We start from the raw sequence: 22471 nt of genomic DNA on the forward strand, positions 1-22471 counted from the left end.
TATATGGATGTATGATGGGATGTGGATACACTGTCCTAAATGATCTGCGTCAAGAACTGAAGCCGCCTTGTTTGTCGCTGCGAGGGCAAAGATTAGGAGTCTCAGATCAGTCATGTTGGATGGAGAGTTGGACAGGATTAGCACGCTGTGTACAGTGCATGAATCAGAGCATGTTTGGTATGATCATGCATATTAAGTTAAGCATAAACTAAGAATAACTCGGCCTGTGAGCTCATCCTGACTGATATTTTGTCTTGTTTTCTTCTTTTCTTTCTCCTTTTCCCCATGAACCCATTACCCATAATCCACCCCTCTCCATCCTGCACCTTCAGGCCTCAGCAACATCATTGGGATCATCGTGTACATATCAGCCAACGCAGGGGACCCTTCAAAAAGCGACTCGAAGAAGAACAGCTATTCCTACGGCTGGTCCTTCTATTTCGGTGCCCTCTCCTTCATCATGGCTGAGATGGTTGGCGTCTTGGCCGTGCACATGTTCATCGACCGCCATCGACAGCTCCGAATAGGGGCGCGCGCAGCCGACTACCTCCAAGGCTCGGCCATAACACGGATCCCCAGCTACCGCTACCGCTATAGACGTCGCTCGCGCTCCTCCTCCCGCTCCACAGACCCGTCACACTCCCGCGACACCTCGCCAGTGGGCCTCAAGGGCTTCAGCGCGCTGCCATCCACGGAGATCTCCATGTACACGCTGCCCCGGGACACTCTGAAGTCCTCTGGCACGCCCACCGCCACCTACAACTCTGAGAGGGACCACAACTTCCTGCAAGTCCACAACTGCATCCAGAAGGACCTGAAAGACTCGAGCCAGACCAACACAGCGAACCGCCGCACCACGCCGGTATGAGGGAGTCAACACAGGCCAGGGCGGCCCGGCAGAGAGACCAGGAGACACGGGAACCCTGTGGGTGCGGTATGCCCCCAGGAGAAGATGGATTTCCATGTTTATAGACATTTGTTCTTTTTGTTCAGCTGCATGACTTTTCCATTACCATTGTTGAGAGTTTCAACAAGTCTGCTGTGTTCCTGGATTGAATGGCAGAGCAGTGAGAATGGGTCAGGGCGTCCCAAAAGAGTGACATCTGTCATTTTTTTGCGTAGGGTTTGTTTATGAGGGGTACTGAAAGGGAGGGTGGGAGAGAGGGGGGTGGGCAGTGATGAGATAAAGATTTCATGATTTCATAGCCCTTTGGTTTGACGGTTTTGCCCCACGAGGTTGGTTGGAGCAACAGGTCGAGCTCCCCCTCAGCAAGCCCACCGCTCAGATAGACACCTCTTTTATTTATTGACTCATTTGTTCATTTTTTGCATTAAAACTGTGAATTGTTACAGTTTGGGATTCAGTAAGAATTAGCCCAATCTGTAATCTCTAACAAAGGTACTATATATATATATGTATTACTTTTATAAATAAATTATTACGTTAATAATCAAGAGTTACAGACTTTACCGAAGCAAAAAAGAAAAAAACAAGTTAACTAAACCAAGTGCTGTTGGTAAGACAAGAAAAGACTCTTTTAGTATCTGTTCGTTTTGAAGGTTGACAGCAAGGGAAGGTCCTCTTGGTAGCTGCAGCGCACAGCGACTGATGGCGCCAGAGGCACACGCAGACCGTCAACAGTAGAATAATATCTATTCTTTTAATAGAACCTTCTCGTCTTTTTCTCAGTCCCTGTTCGCTTTCTTTTTTGGGGGGGTCGTAAATGGGAGAGCTGAACCCCTTAACAGAAAAGAGCCAACAAAAGGGGTCAAAGTTCACAAAGACTCCAAACACGACTTCTACAAAATAAAAAGGAAGGAGCAGAGGGGAAGGAAAAGAAGAGGACGCCAAACACAAAAATAAAAATAAATATGAAATAGTACAAGAGAAGCTAAGTGACTCACAATTTCAGAAATTAAATGCATGCTATAAAATTACAGCAAATCTGCTCTTGAGAAACTTAAGTTTTAAAGGTTAATAATTATAAGGGGAAAAAAAAAGCAAAGACGCTAAAGTTTAAACTATTAATGTTTTCATGTGTATTTTTATTATGTTTTCTTTTTTTTATTATTACTTTAGGTCATTTTATCGGATTGCTTTTGTGAGACAAACCAAACAATCGACATTGAACAAAACTGCTTTTTTTAAAAATGGTTTGGTTGATTTATTTATAAATATATAAATATATGTATGTATGTATTTTATTTTGAAAACTCACACAGCCTTAGTCATTTCTTTGTTTCTTTTTGATTTTTAATGTGTTGTTCAAATTGAAAATGAAATCTTTAAAGGTGCCAAAACCGAATGATCCTATACTTGGATGCATCAAGTCCTGATGAATAAAATACAAACCCTAGGGGGAACAAATCACCATGTTTCACTGCGTGTCTCTAACACTTTACCTTAATTATAACACATTTTGTTTCCAGTACTAACACTTGTCTGTCTGTCTGAATAACTGAAGTTTTTGTTCTGCGGATGGCAAAAAACAACATCGGGCATGAAAGTTACTATTTGTCTTAATGAGAAGCCGTAGACTGGAGCAGCCGTTTTCAACCTTTTTGGCTTCTGGCCCCTTAAAATAAAACAGTGTCCACTTTCCACCTTCATCACAGGTTATGATCTCATTGTGGACATGAGCTGTGAGCACCTCAACCAAAAGAGTTATTTTTTACTGTGCGTTCACACCAAGCGTGAAAAAATGTTCGTGTCACGTTACCCGCTCATATATGGTTGCTTGTTTATTTTCGGAGCGTTCTGAAACTTGCAAAAAGTCACCCTTAACAGCTGTGGTTGTGCTTACATTAGCTAGGAGAGGCAGTCAGCTGCTAACGTGGTTTGCAGTGAAATACAAATACAAATTTACATCTCACAAAGTAGTGAGTCAATCACGTCACATCCTTTGCGTCCATTGTATCACCCAGCCTGAATTTGCGTCTGTCCACATCCTAGCATTGACTTTGGATTTAACCACACCGCGCGAAGCACTCACACCGTGTCCGCTGTGAATACACAGTTAGTCTCAAATAGTTTCCTTTGAAGGATTTTAAGAAGCCCAGAGTGGATGAGTGAACCCAGTGCCTTACAAGAAATAAGCAACTCTTAGAAAGTCAGAGGAAATTAACTTAATTTTGACATTATAATCTGTCAATTTACATGCTTTTTTAGAGCTTTGTTTGTTTTCTACTTCAGCTATTTTATGTTTTAATAGCTTTGTGAGCAAAATTTAACACTTTAATCATATAATGACACCCACAATAAACTCCTATTTACTGATTTTACCATGAGATGCAGTCAAAAGCCGTAAAAAGCAAGTAAGTAGATGCTGAGTGTAATGTCAAATGTCATTACTGTTCCCAGAGCTCAGGCATGAACTGTGACCCTAAAAACATAATTTAAATTGTGTGTAATACAGATATTGTTTTCGTTCTTATGCCTTTTATCATGTCAGAACCCCATATATGTTTTTATGTGTGTGTATTGACACTGGAGGGTCGGTGAGGTTGGTAGTTTTCCACTGGTGCAGAGCAGTAAAGAGGACTGCCCTGCGCTCTACCACGCTGCAGGTTTAAAACATGGATCTATTATAAATCCAGAGTTTGACCTTTGACCTCTAAAGTCTTGCTAATTTGAATGGCATGGCAGCTTCAGAAGTGCCATACTAACATGCTATTTAGTACTTTTTTTGTCTACATATTTCGAATTTTGCCTTTATCCAAATGAGTTATTTTCCAATTAAGACATGTGGGATATGCCGGTATTATTCAGGTTTTAAGAGCATTCTTTGGACATGTATACAGCACATTTGCAATTTAGTTTCAGTTGGGGTTTTTACCACAGTTTGCCTCTTGCCTTTTTATACACAGCTCTGTGTGCTGTCATGGATATATTTTACACAACAAACTAGCCAAATGTTTTAAATGATATGGAAGACTTGCATATCAACAGATTATTGAATATTAATATCACAACCCTGACCTCTTAAAAGTGGTTAAAGGAATGAAAGACGGAGGCTGTGTTCACACAGGTAAACAAGTCATGCACTGGTAGGAAACTCTGAAAGTGTTTCACTGCTGCATGTCAGTGGAAATATCAGACAATATTCAGTGTCATTAGTAAATAGCTTTTTCAGAATAAAATCCAAAAGCAGAATTTTTTGTGCATGTAAATGTAGTCAGAGTTTGGAGATGTACTATTGTGGTTATATTGTTAACCACGGTTAACATTAGAAATTTCATGTGACAGGTGTTGAAGATGTTGATAGAGCTGAGTTTGTTTTCAACTGGCAAGAAGGCTCCCAGGAAATGATGGCGGTTATTATAACTCAGTTTGTCTCAACAGTGACGTACTACTTTTCAACCACACAAAAATATGTGTTCAGGCAGAGGTTCAGAAGGAGAGGTATACTAACAAGGGCATGGGCTGGAATGCATCAGCTTTGAAACTTTAATTCTCCTCACAAAAGGATTAAGAGAAAGAAACTTTGCTTAACAGCACGGCCACTCCGTGTGATGATCCAGAAAGAGTGAGTAAAAGTGTGTGTGCATGCTGAGTAATGAACAGGTGGACTCGATCAGCTTAATGAGGAGAGAACAAAGAGTCAGATGAATCAATCAGTGCTGAGGAAAGGGGAGAAAAAGGAAGTGAGGTAAAGGACGTGAAGTGAGTGAGGAAAAGAAGTGACAAACTAAAAGAAAATAGTAATATTTACTACAGTGTGTTTAACAATAGTATTTTACACATGATACATGGATGTGTTTGCTGTTAGTTCAGCTCACAGTGAGACAACAGAAACAGTAGAAAGGGGTGTTAATGGCCTGATTGAACTCCCACGAAATGAAGAAAAAAATCATGTACTGAACAGTGATACCCACATTCAGAATAAAAATAAACTGATAATAATTAAAAAACACTATATATTGACAATAGAAAAGGTTAATATTAAAAAATCTCATTAGCATGACAAAGAGAACCAGCTGTGAGCCAGCACCCAAAATACCATTTGGATCATTTTATTGATCAGCTTCAGTGTTGTTTCAGTCATAATTTAAACAGATACCAGTACTTCTATAGCCACATGCAATTGTATATATACTGTACATTTTTATCAGAGAGGCAGAGACATTGAACTTTAATTTGATTGGGTATTTATTGTTATTTTTATTTGATATTTAAGTGTTTTATATAGAAATTTAGAGTGTCCAATTGTGGGAGGGAAATATATATACTTTTTTTTAATTGATTGATTGACTAGGGGTCAATTTCGAGTTTCCAGTTAGCCTTAAATGTATATCTTTGGATTGTGGGAGGAAACCTGAGCACCAGGAGAAAACCCACACAAACACATGGAGAATATACAAACTCCACACAGCTGGATGGTTGGTGTCGCTGTGAGGCTGCAGTGCTAATCACTGCGCCGCTGTGCTGCCCTTAATGGAGGGATGGGATGAGGTGGATGGAGTAGGGGTGATAAAATTAGCAGGTGATGGAGGCGGTGAAGGGAAGGTGGAGAAGTGGGGGAGAAAGAGGAATCTACTGTTGTCCAACTTGAGATGAACAACAAAGAGCTTCCTTTTCCACCGCACTCTGGAAGGGAGATGGATGCACCTTGTTCGTGAACAACCATCTGAGACAATGCTTCAACTTCCTCTTCTTCTTCTCCTCTGTCTTGTCCTCATTCACCTTTGGCATCCTCTCTATTGAGGGTGGGAGTTCCTCCTTCGACCGATACTGCTCCATCTCAATCTTCATCTCTGTTACTTTTGTCTTCAGTTTTTCTACCTTCTTCTCCAATTCTTTTTCCTTTGGTAGGGAGGCCTTGAAGTTCCTTTCCAGAGATTTGTTTGACTGCAAAGATTTTATCCAGCCCAACAAGATCTGTTCTGTTTCTCTGGACTTCTCCAACTGATTGATGTATTTTATCCCCCAAGCTTTCTCTTTCTCCAAAAGCTCTGAGACTTTGTCTTCCACCTCAGTCAACTTTGCTGCCTTGAATGTTGACTCTGTCCAGAATTTGAGGCTTTTCTCGAGCTCTGAGATTTTTGTCTCATGGTTTTTGATGGTCTGGCTGTTCTCCTCCTCCCTCATCTTCAGAAGCTCATTCAGACGGTAGATTTCCTGCTGGTTGTTCTGGTCTTTCAGGCGCAACTCCTCCATTTCTGCCAGCAATTTGTTATTTTGCTGCGAAAGTGTGTCAGCCTGCTGCCTCTGGTTAAACATCTTGTTGCAAGCAGCTTGAAGACATGTTGGAAGGCGAGTTCGACAGCTCGCATTTTTGGAGTACTTTCTTCCATCCATGGCACTGTCTGAGGTTGTTGTAGTTGTGCGGTGAAGAACTCAGTTGTCTGTTGTAGACTTGAATTGTCTGTGGCAGGCTTGAATAAGTTCTTCGTAGAAGCTCGTCTCTGTAGTAGCTTGGTACTACCATAATACCTTGGTATTATGGAAAGTATGGCAAGCCAAAGTTGAAATTGGAAGCATTTTTTAAATGCAAAAATGGACATAGACTCATTCCTGGAAACATGAAAATTTGTTTGAAAATAGTTCTATATGTGGGCATTCTGTTTCTAAAGCAACAATTCCCCTCCATATACAAAACTTATATAAAATACAATTTTATGAAACAATATGTTTATTATTTTTCTACTCTAATCAATTTGACATCGAAGGGTGTGACAGGGTTTAAATTTCTCTCTCAATTTTGTTTTTCATTCTTCGCCACAAGTACTTCTTGTGTTTACAAATGAGCACAGGACTATGAATGAGCATAAAGAAGTCTTTGGACATGCAAAGGTGTTTAAATCTGTAATAAAGGCCCACACTCTATGATGGAGCAAAATTTGGCTGCATGGGAATAACAGTTATAACAGACAGTCTTTTCTTAAAGGCATTCATGGTGTTTGCACCCAGATGAACACATGAAAAGTGAGAGAAGTAGTAAAAATAGAGACATGAAAGACAAAGCCTAGTTTCTCACCTCCATGTGCCTACTGTCAGTTACCTCGTGAAGTTGCTGTGCTTGTCGGATTGTCAGTTTCAAACACAGACTTCCAATTTCAACACAGGAGAGGAGAAAGAAGAGAGGGTTTTAGACACCAATCAAAGCACCAATAAGTCCTTTGTTTGAAGCACATCAATCCTTTAAGGTTAGGGTTTGGGAAAACATTGTCTCACTAAAGGTCCTCACAAGAATAGCAGTGTGTGGTCTTGTATTGCTATGTTAGTACCAAATGATTTGACAAAGACACGGAATAAAGAAATGCTCTCAGAAACGGGTTTATGCTTGAAAATGGCCAATCTTTCCAGACATAAATATCGACACAGAAAATATTGGCTTTTGGCAACTTCACTGTACAATATATTGGCATCAGCCTTCATACAGCCATAAAAATAAAAGCTGACTTGTCAGACATAAAACCCTGTGTGCTCTGCTAAAAACCACGACCTCTGTCTGCTGTTGTAAAATGGTGATAACACGTTGTAATCGACCGCTGGGAGTAGCCATACAAAAATATCAGTATTAGCCCTCAAATGCCTGATAAAACCCTTAATTTTGACACCTGTGTTTGTACCTGTAAGTGGATTCATAGTCAGAATACAGCTTTTCTTCAACTTTCTGCCAATAAGACAGAGGTTAATGCATGTACATTGAGCAGGTTCTTTAATATAAAGCATCTCAAACTGACAATGTATCATATTTTCTTCAAAGAAACTGTTAGCTTTGACTCCCACTGCACAGATGGGCCTACGGCTCTTTTATACACCAGCAAGCATATTCTCCCTCTGTCTCTTTACAATGTAGGAAGCCTCAGTGGAAGGCAGCATGTAAGACACAAACAATCATGGCATCTCTCTAGGACATTCCTGAGAAAGAAACAAGGGTTTGCAATAACATCACCAGGTCTATTCTACCGCCAGTTTCCCTGCAAAGAGAACATCCAACACCTTTCTACCCCACTGCCCTAAAAGCAATGCTTTCAGGGCCTAACATGCCGCTGTGAGTGTGTGTGTATGTGTGAGCAAATGCTGCTGAAGCTGATATACAAAGCAAATCTATTTGTGAGACAAAAGAGGTTAGTTCTTCAGGATGGTGGTGTGTTTTATGCATGTGTTGAGTGCAGAGAGAAGTCCTTCCTCGAGAAAAAAAACTAAATAAGTAAAATAAAGAGATTCACAAACTCACTAAAGTTCTGTTTGATAGTATGTACAGTATGTGCTTTCCCAAGTTTAGAGGCCAGCAGATTCATCAAATGGGAAAAAGTTTCTATTAGAAAAAAGTGCTGAGATCCTGATTTGCCATTATCTGAGTTCACTGACACAAGCCGCTCTCCATAAATTTGAGGGGAAAATATGTCAACGTGGCAGTCTAAATGAATAGGGCTTTTTTTATGTATAGCCATCTTTATTCAGAATTCATGAGCAGAAGTCATTTTACAAGCCTGGATTACATTAAAGAGAAAGTGTGTGTGTGTGTGTGTGTGTGTGTGTGTGTGTGTGTGTGTGTGTGTGTGTGTGTGTGTGTGTGTGTGTGTGCGTGTGCATGCGCGTGTGTGCGTGTTTGGGGGTAGGCTTAGAGATACTGGCTTTCTCATAAAGCAGCACCTGGCCTCGGTGCAGGTGTCTGAATCTCAAATTTTAATATGTTTTAGGAATGAATAAGTGTGTTTTTTTCTCTGTCTCTCCTCACCTCCTCGTATGGCAGGCTAGGTTTATCCTCCCGGTTTGTCTCTCTGTCATTACTTTCATTGCCTTTTCAAGTTGTCGCATATTTTGCTGTGGGTTGGATTTGTGAGATGAAAAAGATGTAAAATTTAATATCAGTCTTCATATTTAATTTTTAGGAGAAGATCAAATTAAGCATTCTCTGGCTCCAAATAAGCTCACACCTGGTTTCAGACTCACTTACTTATTCCCCCACTTATACCCCATATGATTAAATTGTCGATTAAGTTTTGATTTGTTCTACTGTTTTGTGGGATTGTAGGTTATGGGTAAATAATAGGCTATAGTCACATTGAAACTCACAGTCCCTTTTAAATACTTCTAATTGACCATTTGCTTAAGTTATTGTTGCTTTTTTTTGTGGCACATAGCGCAATGTGCACTAAAAAACATGGCATATTTGTCATTAAGTTAGTAATTATTGGTAGTTAATTTCACACAGAATTTGAAAAAAAGTAGTCTGTCAGACTGAGGAATTTGTCAATTGAAATAACAGATGTCAACTGGAATAACAGATAACAGATGAACAGCAGATTTCATTAGTTGTAGCTAATGTAAGCTAACACTAATACTAGAACTTTGTAAGTTGGATAAAAACCTGGTCCCAGGCTGATTTTTTAATGTTTCCACTCTATTGGGTTTAGAATTAAATGCCTGTAGAAGAATAAGAAAGAAACACACTTTCTCTTTGTTGCCATTTTAAAATCCCTGTGGCTTGCCTACATTAAACTGGTCCTGCATAGCTGGACATGTCTCCACACTTTGTTTTACTACTTTTTTTACTACGTGAAACAACCACAGTAACTTTCAAGCTATCAACCTACATGCTAGAACATCTTTTGATGCTTTTATTTATGTCATTTTCCTTCGCAGGGATTTAGCCATTGAAATGCCTGCACTCATGCCCCTATGTGCAAAAAGATGCCATCAAAAAAGTTCTTTCCCAATGCTATTTTGCAAGAGGACCATTGCTGTGTCCTGGGCTTATTAACACCCAAGATGATTGTCATTGGTTTAAAGAAATGCAAACAATCCAGTGTGTTTTCCTCTTAGTGTGGAATTATGATGGCTCTAGCCAGACCTTTGTCCTTTAGAGTGACAGATGGTAAAAAAACAACACAAATATATCTGAAAATACACAACAATCCCTAAACTAAAGGGTGCAAGTGATATCAATCTGTGTTATGCTCCTGACAGGTTGATTCACTGCGAAGGTATGGGATGAAGAAACTTCCCCCACTCCTCCTCTTCCTCTGGCTTCTCGCAGAGGGGAGTTGGAGTCCAGAGGAAGCAAGACGTGCCCTTGAAGAGTCAAAGATGATTTTGTTGTTGTTGTTGTTGTTGTTGTTGTTTCTTTGGCAGGCTAACAGAGTTGGACACAGCACAATGATGTCAGGGAGGGTCAGGGGCGAGAGCTCCAGCGCTAATACTAATGATATCAGCGCTGGAGCTCTCTAAACTAATGACAGCTTCCACCCCCAGCCAGAGCAGCGGGGCCCCCATAATGCTTAGAGGCCAGATTTCCATGCTTTCTCCTGTCTTATTTCCAAAAGGACGGGAGATAAGAGAGAACAGAAGGAAACCGGTTCTGACTTTCTATGGGTTTTTTTTTTTTTGTATCTCTGGGTGTGTAATTATGTCCTTTAATTATTTGCCTTAAAAGTCCTTAGCCTTTGAGAATATACATTTTTCATACACAGTTAAATGGTCATTTAAAGCAGAACTCAATAGGTTTGGCTAGCATTATTATCTTATGATAACATCATTCTCACCTACTGTTATGTAATTACTGCTAAGATCTGGTAACACAGTGACATTGCCAAAAACAAGTGCATTGTTTTAAACCAGCAATTACTGTTTTTTGTCGTCAAATTGGGGGCAGTAAACAAACTATAACCACAGCATTGAGAAATGATCAACTTGTGAGTATATCCTCACCTTAAGAACACAAAAAATTCTCTTTTAGCTCTGTTTTTGGTCTCAACCAATTCCTGAGTCCAAATATCTGACTGTTTAGCTGCTAAATGTTCAGTTTTCCCAGATCTTCTTACTTTACAAAATCACAAACAAAAATAAAACTGAGGCCACTCTGACTTGATTCTTGATTTAGTCCAACACATTTTAAGTCCTTAGATCTCTGCAAACAGGACATTGAAAGTCATTAAGAAGTCCTTTTGACCTGCAAGTGAGTCAGGGAGCCCTGAGACCTGCAGTCTGCAGTGCAAGAGAGAATTAGCCTTCATCACCAGGACCCCCTGTTCTCCTCCTCCTCTTCTCTTTGACTCACTCTTCCCTCCCTCCCTCTTTCTCTAATTCCTGCTGTGGCGATCAAAGTCTCTGCAGTGCTGTGTTATCAGAGAAATGTGGGGGAACAGCCTGGTGGTGGGTGTTGGGGTGGGGTCAGTGGAGGGGGAGGTATCGGAGGTGAGGCCTGAGAAACACACAGCCTCCTCCTGGCTGGGAACATTAAGAGCAAACACTCTCTCTTGCCCGAGCCTGGCTTTGAGTTTTTTGGCAGGCTGCGGGGTTACATAACCTCGCATCAAACCGACGAATGACCTTTCTTTGACTTTACTGGACAACGTTCTGGGACAGAGGAAGCGAGCACCAATGGGAGCCTTGTGGGCACGTCACCCGAAGCCTCCGAAGCCTCCGAAGCCATCGCCAACTTTAAGTCACTGAGCAGGAGGCTGCAGTGCCGCTTTGGAAACAAAATACAACCTGAAATGTGTGTGATTTTTTTTTTTTTTTTTGTCTGAGGAATGTTTATCTTTTATCCTGTGCGTGCAAACAGTGAAACTGCATGTGCAAGCCTCTGTGTGTGTGTGTGTGTATGTGTGTGTGTGTGTGTGTGCGGCCTGTTGTTTGTGCTGACCAGAGAACAGTTGCTGACTGCGCTCACCCCGGGTTATTTTTGGGTCATGCAGAGTTGAATGGCAACACAGAGCTATAAGCATGGTCAACCAACTGAAAAAGAAAAAAAAAATCATTGGAGCAAACATAGTCTGACATGACACATTCACATCACACCCTGTGCTGATACTAGCAGTATGAAGCTTCACCATTTCCTGAATAAAAAATATATGGACCAAAGAGTCTGAGCTGTGTCACTGCTATTTTACAAATCATCTGAAGCTTTTAAATCCAGCTCTGAATAGAGGGCAGAAGAGAGATAAAGAGGAGGAACCAAAGTAGGCTACAGCACACAAAGTGCTCTGGGATGCGTAAAGCAAATGTGTGCTGTGCTCTGCCCTCTGGTGGTGTGATGGGAGACCAGAGCAGAGGAGTGCAGGGGCTGCCTCCGTCAGCTCAGGGAACGCTGTGTCCGTGAACGGGCCTGGAATACTGATGCCACAGTGCAGGGGTGCAGGAGCTGCAGTCTGGCAGGCCCAAGAGGAACGCTCAGGCCCTCACATTCACTGTCCTTTACACACAGACATAGAGGACTACTGCCTTTTTTCTGATTAGACAAAGCTTTAGTCAGCACTAAATACATTATGGATGGGAATCTTTTGATGTTTGTTTGTCTTTTGATGATTTCTATCTACATCGTGATCAGTGACTTGGCTTTGACTCCTGATCAGTATTAAAAGTATGAAAAGTAAATCTTCCAACCATCTTAGTGGGAATCAAGCCCAAATATTGTGTTCAATAATATAAGCCCTTATGTCAAAGACATTCATCAGTGTAACACAGACATTATACAAACGGAGCATCATCTCCAGCTCCTCCACCCTGCAGCAACCTGTGGTGCATTTAATTCCACATCGTAAAAATTAAAAGACTTTCCACTAATTAAGGATTTGTTAGTGAACCTGCAGGTCATCTTTTTGGTTAACCAATTCATCACTTTGTCTAAAACACTTCGTACAACACTGACACATATCCATCACAATTTCCCAAGGCCTGCCCTGACATCTAAGTGTTGCTAATTTTGTCTGACAACAGTCCATGTTGGGAGAAAGTTACCTCCACAAGTGACAGAGTTCAAGTATCTCAGGATTTTGTTCATGAATGAGTGTAAAATGGAGTGTGAGATGGATAGGCGAACTGTCGTGGTAAGAGGGAGCTAAGCCAGAAGGCAAAGCTTTACTGTTCCATCTTCGTCCCAGTCCTCACCTATGGTTTTGAGCTTTGATTAGTGACCAAAAGAATGAGATTGTGGGTACAAGTGGCCAAGTTTCCTTCATAGGGTGTCTGGGCTCAGCCTTACAGATAGGACGAGGAGCTCAGACACTCGGAGGCAGCTCAAAGTAGAGTCGCTGTTCCTTCACGTCAAAAGGGACCAGATGAGATGGCTTTGTATTCAGGTATTATCAGGATACTTCCTGGGCACCTCCCATTCTGGGCACGTCCAGCTGGTAGGAGACCAGGGCAGACCCAGAACATGCTGGAGGGATTATATCTAATCTGACCATGGAACACTGTGCGATTCCCCAGGTGGAGCTGAAAAACATTGCTAGGGAGAGGGATGCCTGGAGTACTTTGCTCAGCCTGCTGCCCCTGCAACCCAACCACAGATAAGCAGATGAAAATGGATGGATGGAAACATTCGAAAAACCAAACATCCTTTTTGCACTGATGAAAAAAAGCAATGAATACTCATATTTAAAAAACTGGAGCCAGAAAATGTTTGGTATTTTTGCTTGATTAATTACTAAAAGCCCCTAAAACCTTTGGAGAAAGTGGACAGCTTGAAGTAGTTTGGTGTCCACATCACTGAGGGCCTGACCTGGGTACTGCATACTGACTCAGTGGTGAGATAGGCAAGGAAGAGACTGTTTCACCTCAGATGCTTGAGGAAATTTCCAGGTATACCCTCAAAGATTGAGGTATTTCTACTCCTGCTTCATTGAGAATGTCCTGACAGGGAGCATCAGGGCCTGGTACAAAAACAGCACCTAACAGGACCATAAGACCCTGCAAAGGGTGGTTCATTCAGCTAAACACACCATAGGCACTGCTCTAACCTACCTCAAGGAGCTTTATATTTCTACTTTTACTTATTTTAAGGATCTGAGTACTTCGTCCATCACTGCAAAATTCCACCCAGTCCAGGCAGAATAACAAATCTTAACAGTAGTCAGGCAGTCAGGTAGTCACCATTGGACCAGTATCTGAGCCTGTGGCCTCCATTGTGCATAATTATGATCCTGAGTGTGCGGTCGTCCCCTCCAACAGTCTGTCCTCCTGTCAGACGCCACGCTGCAGCATCACTCAGCCTCTTCTCTCACTCTGCAGGACGGCCCGCCGCTGACTCTGTGCCAGCCGGCTGACGACGGTGCCAGGACACACACCAACACACAGATGTACACACCTACTTACACGTACAAGCAACTGCACACACTCTCACTCACACTCAAATAAATCAAATGCTTGGCCCTCCTCTCCGTTGTCCCAGCATGCACCCTGGTTACCTGGCCACTGTCCCACTAGCAACAGCTGCTATCTCAGGACCGGACTGAAGGTTCCACTGCAGGATAGCGCACGCACACACACATTCACAAATGCAGTCACACAAAGTGGAGACACAGACAATACTGGCTTCATTGGTCCCTGGCTCTGAGGAGAGCTCATTTGAAATGATAAAACACTGAACTAATCAATCAAACTAACTAATCAAAATCAACCCCCCCTCTCTGGTCACCGGCCCCAGTCTGGCCAACTCTGGTGTTCCCCAACGAGAGTCAGAGAGTGAGAGGTAGTTGGCTTCTTAATATCATGTTGGAGACATGCATGGCTGCAGCCACTTTCTGTTTAAAGCCTGCACAACACAGTCCTACAAACCACACCCACCACTGGTACAACACATATGAGGCCAAACCTAGTAATAAACCACTTTTTTTAAATTAAATTTATTCATTATACATGAAGATGTGATTTACCTAGTAACAAATATAACCCTGGATCTATCCCTAACCTTAACCTCCTCTCTTTTAACCTAACACTTTATAATTGGCTTAACACTAACTAGGCAATTTCTTCACAGCTTCAGCTTCCAGACCAAGGGGCAAAGGGGGGCTGTTTGTGTTTCTATGGTGGGCAAGTCACTAAGCTGCTTCAGCTGCAGCTATACCTTCTCAATTAGTTGGGCTAAACAGGAAAATTGGGTAAAGGTTCAGGAGCCCCTGAGCCCTGTATGAAGCATTTCTTGTTGGAAAGTCCCAAAGACAAACAGAAAGTCCACAAAATGCTGCAAAATGACCACAAAGTGATGCAGAACACCTAGGCAGTGATGCAAAATAATCACAAAAAGATGCTAAATGACCACAAACAACCCCAAATTGTTGCTAAATGACAATAAAATAAAGCAAAAAAATAATCATTAGGATGTAAAATGATAACAACCTTAAAAGAGATGCAAAAAGGAGAATACAAAACCACCACAAATTGCTGCAAAATGTCCATAAAAGGAAGCAAAACAACCCCAAAGAGATGCAAAACAACCACAAAGAAACAACCATAAAGAAATACAAAAAACGATATATAAAAGTACCACAAATTGCTGCAACATGACAACTTTGCAGTAAAACAACTACAAAGATCCCAAAATAATTACAGCTAGGCAAAATTACATCCAAAAACTCTGAAGAGATGCAAAATTACAACGACGGGACACTAAACAGTTATAAAGAGACTCAAAACTTCCACAAATTGCTGCAAAAATGGCAACAAAGTGAAACAAAACGAACACAAAGAGAAGAGAAATACCCGGCAAAAAACTCAGAGCAATTACTGTTGACGTTCCAATGATCTGTACTTATCAAACGTACCCGAAGTTCGTTCTGAATTTGGTAAGCACTCTTTTAAGCACTCTGCACCTGCTGCCCGGAACTTACTGCAGAACACGTGGAACTTTTAAAAACCGTATGAGAGACTCTGAAGCAGCTACATATCGCTCTTGTTCTTGTTTTAATGTAAATCCTGAGTCTTAATCCTGTTGCTTTTAACTAGTATGTATCTTATTTGTTTTGTTGTGTGAGTTGGTGTTTGACTGTAATTGTTGCAACTTCTATATTTCTTAGGCTGCTGTCTTGGCCAGGCTTCCCTTGAAAAAAAAGGTCATTGTATCTCAGCGGGACCGACCTGTTTAAATAAAGGCTAAATAAATTTTGAAAATTATTTAAAAAATAACAGGACAACAAATAACTTGAAAGAGATGTAAAAAGACACAAACTACCAAAAATTGCTAAAAAGTGACAACAAAGTAAAGCAAAATAACCATAACGTCATGCAAAATAACCACATAAAGAAAGTTGTTTTTTGTAGTAACTTTGTGTCTCTCAGTTTGGGGGTCTTGCTCCTATGTAGGAGGGCTAAAGACCTTTTGTCTTGTAATCTGTTTAAGGATGTGGGCTGAGTTACAAGAAGCAGCTATTGACTGATTATTGACATTAGAATATTTGGAGTTGCTCATTAGGCATTACACTGAATTAATATCATGTATAGTTTATTATTGCTAAGAATCAAGGCTTTGAATTTGAGTTTTAACACAGTTTTCACCATGTAAAATGTGCCCTCCCTCTTTGAATCTGTGTCCCCTCCCCTGCCTCATCAGTCTGTAGCTCTGAGATGAGCTCATTTGAGATGATGGAAGACTGAACTAATAAGGGGGAATGGTGCAGACGGGCCTTTCTGAAAAGTGCACAGAGATGCTGTTTGAGCAGATGCACGGGGTCATAAAAAGAGCGCCTGCTGGGACACCGGAGCTCACCTGAACGGGACAGAGGGAGCAATTAATGGCATAATTGTGGAGCGTTAACGGTCACATTTAGCAGAGGGGGCATTATGTAAAGCAGAGCTGTGTGGCAGCTTTGAACTGCAGCTCTGCGGCGGGGCAGAGGTCACAGCCACTGGAGGTTATTATGTAACAGCAGGGCCATCTCCATGACTGTCCTCTGGACACAGTGACACGGGGCTTCACCCCGCTCCTTCCTCCTGCTGCTTCGACATGTACTGCCTCTTTCCAGGGCTCAGCTGATCACAAGTGTCCTTTGGAGGATATTTTCTGCTTTGGTAGAGAAAATGTCAATCTCTTGAAATGTTGCTCAACAGAGAACAATTGTCCTTCAGTTCCCTCCACTGCAGGTTAATGGGAGATAGGTGGGACCTTGAAAATCCTTACAGGAAATCCACATTTTTGCAAAGAGTGCTGAATATTATGCAGAGATGTCTCACAGAGGCGTTTTGCAGGACATCTAAATGGCCTGTGGAGCCCTCTCAGGGTCTTCCTCATTACCTGCTGAAGTGGAGGTTTTAGTTTTGGCAGTGATGATGAGTCAGAATGGATGATGTTGGGGCTTAATTACCGTACTGTGACTGCTGGAGTTCTGATGTCAGCCGAATACAAGCCTTACAGCTCAAGGACACATATAGCCAGTTAAAACATGCAATGTTAGCTAAACCCAGTTTCTCGCTGTCCATCAGTTCTGCATAGGTGGCTGCTCTCATCACAGCTGATGTCGACCTTTTCAGCTGCAGCGCAAGAGGCTGGACTCGGAGGCGGATCACGTTTAACAAGCTCGGTGAGCAGTGGTGGGACGCAGCGGAGTACATTTACTCAAGTACTGTGCTTACAGGCACAGTTAAGGTACTTTTAGGTAGTTTAATGCTACATTGTGCTCCTACTCCACTACAGCTTAGAGTGAAATATTGCGCTTTTCATTCTACTGTATGTTACTTTACAAAGATTTTACATACAGGATGCATTGTTCAAGGATCAAACACACTTTCATGGACAAAATTTCAAAACTTTCCGTGACTTTTCAAGGACCAACGATAAAATCTCCATGACCATTCACATCGTGTTACACAATAGGTATAGAAACTGTAGGATTTATGACCCTACTACTTAAATCACACATAGTATTCTCCTGCCCCACTTGCACCTTAGACAAAAATATCCCATTTAATCATTATTATACCTTTATTCCAACTAGTTGGCACATGCAGAGGGAGAGATGGACCGCTGGGAGAAATATGCAGACTTACGTGATGGAAAATAAGATGCTGTCACACGTCAGTATTAAGAGCTAAGTTACACTGACATTTCCAGACAATAACTTTGCTGTGATGTCACATCAGGTGGCGGTTATCCATGAAACTACTTGGACAGATGTACTAAACACACTCTATTTCCATGAATTTTCCAAACCTGGAAAATTAGATTTTGGTATTCCACAAATATTCCAGGTTTTCCATGACTGTGGGAACACTGATTGTTATATATTATCAATCTACTCAGCATATATTAACTGAAGCTGAAATGAAAAAAACTCATGTAATTTTAAACATTTGATGGTTTCAGCTCCTCAAAAGTGAAGATGTTCATTTTCCTACATTACAATCACTATACAATTAAATTGGTCAGACAAGAAGCAATTTGAAGACACCACGCCTCTCTTTAAAGAAATGGGGCGACATTTCTCTCCAATATTGGCCATTTGACAATCCAAAAAAACCTTTTTTGCAGCCCTACTAGATTTGAATCACAGTTCCACTTCAACATTGATGCAATTAGAAACGTCGACCTTTGACACGACCTTTGATAAAGAGTTGCATCAGAGCCATTATTTTTTAGATATTTTCCCTGATTCTTTAACCTCTATTACATTTTTAGTGATTTTAATACAAACTCAACAAATGAGTTTATTTGTTATGCTTGTATAATCAATTTTGAAAACTTTAGTAGCACATCTGGACAAAAACTACTTGATAGCAATGCTGTAGACATTTTTTGGCTTCAGTGAGCTGCACTACAAAAGTCTAACTGCCCTCCACAATAAAGCGTTTTGAGTTTGAGACATTGAGGCATCTTGTTACCCACCGATTAACCTGAAACATGCTCACATACTGACTCAAAAACAGCTACAACCAGCTGATGAGCTTTCCACCTAACTCTGCTTTAACAGCCAATATTGTCCAAAGACAACAGTGCCATCTTAATGAGCCCATGTACAATCACTTAAACACACAACACAATCTTTGGTTTTTTGTTTTTATTAAATAACTCTGCAGGACAATAAAGATGGTGACAGTCAATGCAGCAGAGACATTTGCTGTGGACTTTAAGCAGTCTCTTCCTTGGCAACACGGTCCTTCTTGAGTGGTCCCTGTGAGAGGAGAAAAACAGGACAGTCAAGTGTCTGCTGCACATGTAGTCCATGTGTTGGCTCAGAGCAGCCCAGTGTTCCCAGAGAGTGAACAGGGAGCGAGCACAGAGAGGCACTGCTCCCCTGCCTCACTGGAGGTCACTGTGGCACTGGAATGGAACCCAGAGTTCATACTGAAGACTGAACCAGGTTACGAACAGTGCGGGGAAACCGAAGACCGGCAGGACCGTCTGGCAGTATGTCACAACTGTCTGCAGTGTTTTTAATGTCCCATTAGCTCAATCTATTTTATTGTTACATCCCATTTAAGGACAAAAGGGAGCATACAGATGCAAGTGCTTACAAGATTCAAGTCATTCATTTTAGGTAGTTTATGCTAGAAGTATGCATCTCATGGTATTTCCTCCATTACTCCCTCGTTCAGGTCTCTTAAAGACCAGGAAAATAAATGTGCTTTCAGTGCAAAGTCTTACCATGAACGCCTTCTTTTCCTCGACGGTCTGGAAGCGGCCGTGGCCAAACTTGGAGGTGGTGTCGATGAACTTGAGGTCGATCTTCTCCAGAGCACGACGGCTGGTCTGCACCAGCAGAGACTGGAAAAATTAAGGAAACAAAACAAGTTTGAGAATAACAGTTACAGGCCCAAAGTTAGAGATTTGTGTTAATTCTTTATTAAAAAAAAAAAAAAAAAAGTAGTCTTCCTTGTGGAATTTAGAAGAAATTCACATAATTTCCCCCCCAATTTCAGTCAACTGTTATCACTCCAGTACAACACAACTCAATCAGGCCATTTCAGATGACAAATCTGTCCTCACCTTACGCAGAGTCAGCACCCTCTTCTTGGTCCCTACAACACAGCCCTTCACCATGACAAAGTCATTGGTCACTTCTCCATAGTGGACGAAGCCACCCTTTAAAAAGAAAGAGGGAAAAGTGAGTCACATCTTCTGCTTTCACGCAAAACGGAATCAAACAAAGTGCACTTAGCCTGCCGGTCACTTACCAGGGGGTTGATGCTCTTGTTGGACAGATCATACTCTGTGGAGGCGTTGTTCTTCACTAGCTTTCCGTCCATGGTGTGGTAGCCCTGGCCGATCTTGTAGATCTTCTTGTTGATCTCGGTACGGTGGTGGTAACCCTTCTGACCGGCACGGGCCACAGAGAAGGCCACACGGGCAGGATGCCAGGCACCGATACAGGCCACCTTACGCAGACCACGATGGGTTTTACGAGGAAGCTTCTTCGTGTGCCAACGGCTGGTGACACCTGTGAGGATGACAGATCATCGTTGGTCCACACTCAAACACACACACACATGCAGCTTTGCAGAAACACTGCACTTTGCTCACTGGTGCAACCAAATGAACCTCAGAGTATTGAAATTAGAAATTAATTTCTGCAGATGCACTTACCCTTGTACCCGTGACCCTTGGTGATACCAATGACGTCGATCATCTCGTCCTGACTGAAGACGGTGCTGACGGGCACGGCCTGCTCCAGCTTCTCACGGGCCCAGTCCACCTTGTCAGAGATGCTGCCTCCGTTCAGCTGCACCTCCATCAGGTGAGACTTCTTCTGCCTCAGAGGCAGCAGGCGCATCTGCACGGATAAACAATGTCAGAACAGAGAAAACATTCCCAACACACTTAACATATGCACAGTGAAAAGTTCGCTGTGCAGTCTCAGAAGGAAGGCAGCATGGAAGATATCCTCATAGATGTCGGGCGCCATGCCTGACGCAAGATCCGTAGCCTCATCACCGACAGACAAGAAAACAACATCACATCTTTATTAATGTTAAAACACACTCACCTGTGTGTGTGCAATGATACGGACGACCTGGCAGTACTTCTTCATGGAGGCAAAGTCCTTCTCCAGCTGTTTTTTGCCCTCCTCGTCCTGCCACTTCTTACAGTATTTGGTGAAAGCCTTCTTCTTGGATTTGTACCTGAGAGCACGCAGCGCACAGAGGACACAGGTTGGCACAGGTCCTTCATAACCCCAAAGGGGCCAGCGGAAGAACACAGTGCATAGCTGTTTGCCCTCCTCTCCACATGGGAAAGGGGTGCTTAATCAGCTAATGATTTTGGCTCATGGCACAGTTTCTAAGAAGCACTTTCCACTGGCCAGAGGAGCCCGGAGCTCATCAGGGCACACGGCACCTGAGCGGAGCTGCCAGAGGAGGCCACCGTAATGTTAGACTCACTCAGTGAAAACACAGCTCTTACAATTTCCACTGAGCAACTAACATCTGCTTCAAACACCACATTCAAACATATTTCACCACTGTGGCATCTCACCAGTTCTTGTAGAACCGACGCTTGCACTCATCGCTGACGTGCTCGGCGAAGATGGTCTTGAAGGAACGCAGGCCGCGGGGGGTGCTGACGTAACCCACAACTCCGACCACAATCATGGGAGGCGTCTCCACAATGGTGACCGCCTCGACCACTTCCTTCTTGTTCACCTCTGCAGAAAAAAAAAAGTTCAGGAGTTAAATATCATAAAGTCTACTTAATCATAAACTGCATCAACGTACGTTATGGTACAGACTGTGCTCAGTGCTCGACATTCAGCAACGGGTGTAAACCCATTCTGTCCGCCCGTCGAGAGACTCATCATAGACAAAAAAAAAAAAAGCATACATATCCACAACCTCTCCAAAAAATAACCAAAACACACTCACTTGAGCCTGGTCTGTCGACCTCACGGACGATGTGTGTCATGCCGGCCTTGTAGCCCAGGAAGGCAGTCAGGTGCACGGGCTTGCTCGGGTCATCCTTAGGGAAGCTCTTGGCCTTACCGCGGTGACGGCGACTCCTCTTGCGGGGCAGGAAGCCCAGGGATCCGTGGCGCGGAGCCGAAAACTTACGGTGGGACTGTGGAGGTAAAACACCTTATTAGTCAGCTGCCCCTTCCTCTGCGCCGACCACGCTGCTGAGGCCTACATGACATTTCAAATAATGTAACGTCGTAGTTACTGTTTGTGCCTGATAACACTGCAGATGAATGAAGCGGCGCAAAGTCACTAAACAGGAAATTAATAGACACGAGTCACACACGCTATTAGCATTGCTAGCTAGCAGCAGGCATTTGCACGCTTGTCGGCTGTCAAAAAAGTCACTTTAACTTCTACTTCTCAGTAGAGATAAAATATGTACAGAAAAGTAATCCATATAAAAACAGCGTTTTCCAAGGAAATAACTTGTAAAAACTGTAAATAGTGTTAGCGGCCTCTTTCACGCTGCCATTTTGGATCCTCAGTTGCCGGTTGTGTGAGAATCCCAAAAACTGATATATCAGACTGAAATATCTAATAAATCTATCCAAGACTGTAAAATAAAGCTTCTATTAAAATAGCCTGAGTGTCTGTTAAATGTAAAATATAACGGATGGTTCAGATGACGGACAGATTTCATCCCCGTGTGTAAGTTGCATGCAGTGCACACTCACCATTTTGTCACCGATCCGATTCAAAGAGACCCTCCTGCTGCAAGACGCTGGTCTATATACGGGAGCAAACATCGCGGGATTCTGCGTGAACATCATCATATTTCGCTCTGTATTAACCCCAATAGCCACTAAATGTCGCTCTTTGACGTTACCAATGAATACATGACACATGACACATTAGCAA

General features: G+C 42.3%; 2 protein-coding genes and 2 non-coding genes across 4 annotated transcripts in view; 1 reads left to right on the top strand and 3 right to left on the bottom strand.

Moving 5' to 3' along the window:
• cacng2a (calcium voltage-gated channel auxiliary subunit gamma 2a) overlaps positions 1–2369 on the top strand; it is an 80826-nt gene extending 78457 nt beyond the window's left edge. The window contains exon 4 of the mRNA XM_042504145.2: positions 333–2369. Within this exon, the coding sequence (XP_042360079.1) occupies positions 333–868 (536 nt within the window). The 3' untranslated portion in view covers positions 869–2369. The remainder of the gene's footprint in view (positions 1–332) is intronic.
• Positions 2370–18705: 16336 nt separating this feature from the next.
• rpl3 (ribosomal protein L3) lies at positions 18706–22422 on the bottom strand. The gene is made up of 9 exons (XM_042505404.2): positions 22288–22422; positions 21521–21713; positions 21135–21303; positions 20647–20782; positions 20247–20433; positions 19838–20100; positions 19650–19745; positions 19308–19427; positions 18706–18834 (listed from the first exon to the last, which is right to left on the bottom strand). Exons 1-9 carry the CDS (start codon positions 22384–22386, stop codon positions 18790–18792), a joined length of 1308 nt encoding a protein of 435 aa, XP_042361338.2. The 5' UTR covers positions 22387–22422; the 3' UTR covers positions 18706–18789.
• Positions 18907–19039, bottom strand: LOC121957334 (small nucleolar RNA SNORA54). The gene has a single exon (XR_006106752.1). It is a non-coding gene; the product is annotated as a small nucleolar RNA SNORA54 (small nucleolar RNA).
• Positions 20509–20602, bottom strand: LOC121957341 (small nucleolar RNA U83B). Its single transcript, XR_006106758.1, has one exon. It is a non-coding gene; the product is annotated as a small nucleolar RNA U83B (small nucleolar RNA).
• Positions 22423–22471: the final 49 nt, after the last annotated feature.

This window comes from Plectropomus leopardus, chromosome 18, assembly GCF_026936395.1.
Source record: "Plectropomus leopardus strain MGB_pleo_1.0 chromosome 18, ASM2693639v1, whole genome shotgun sequence".
NCBI lineage: Eukaryota > Metazoa > Chordata > Actinopteri > Perciformes > Serranidae > Plectropomus > Plectropomus leopardus.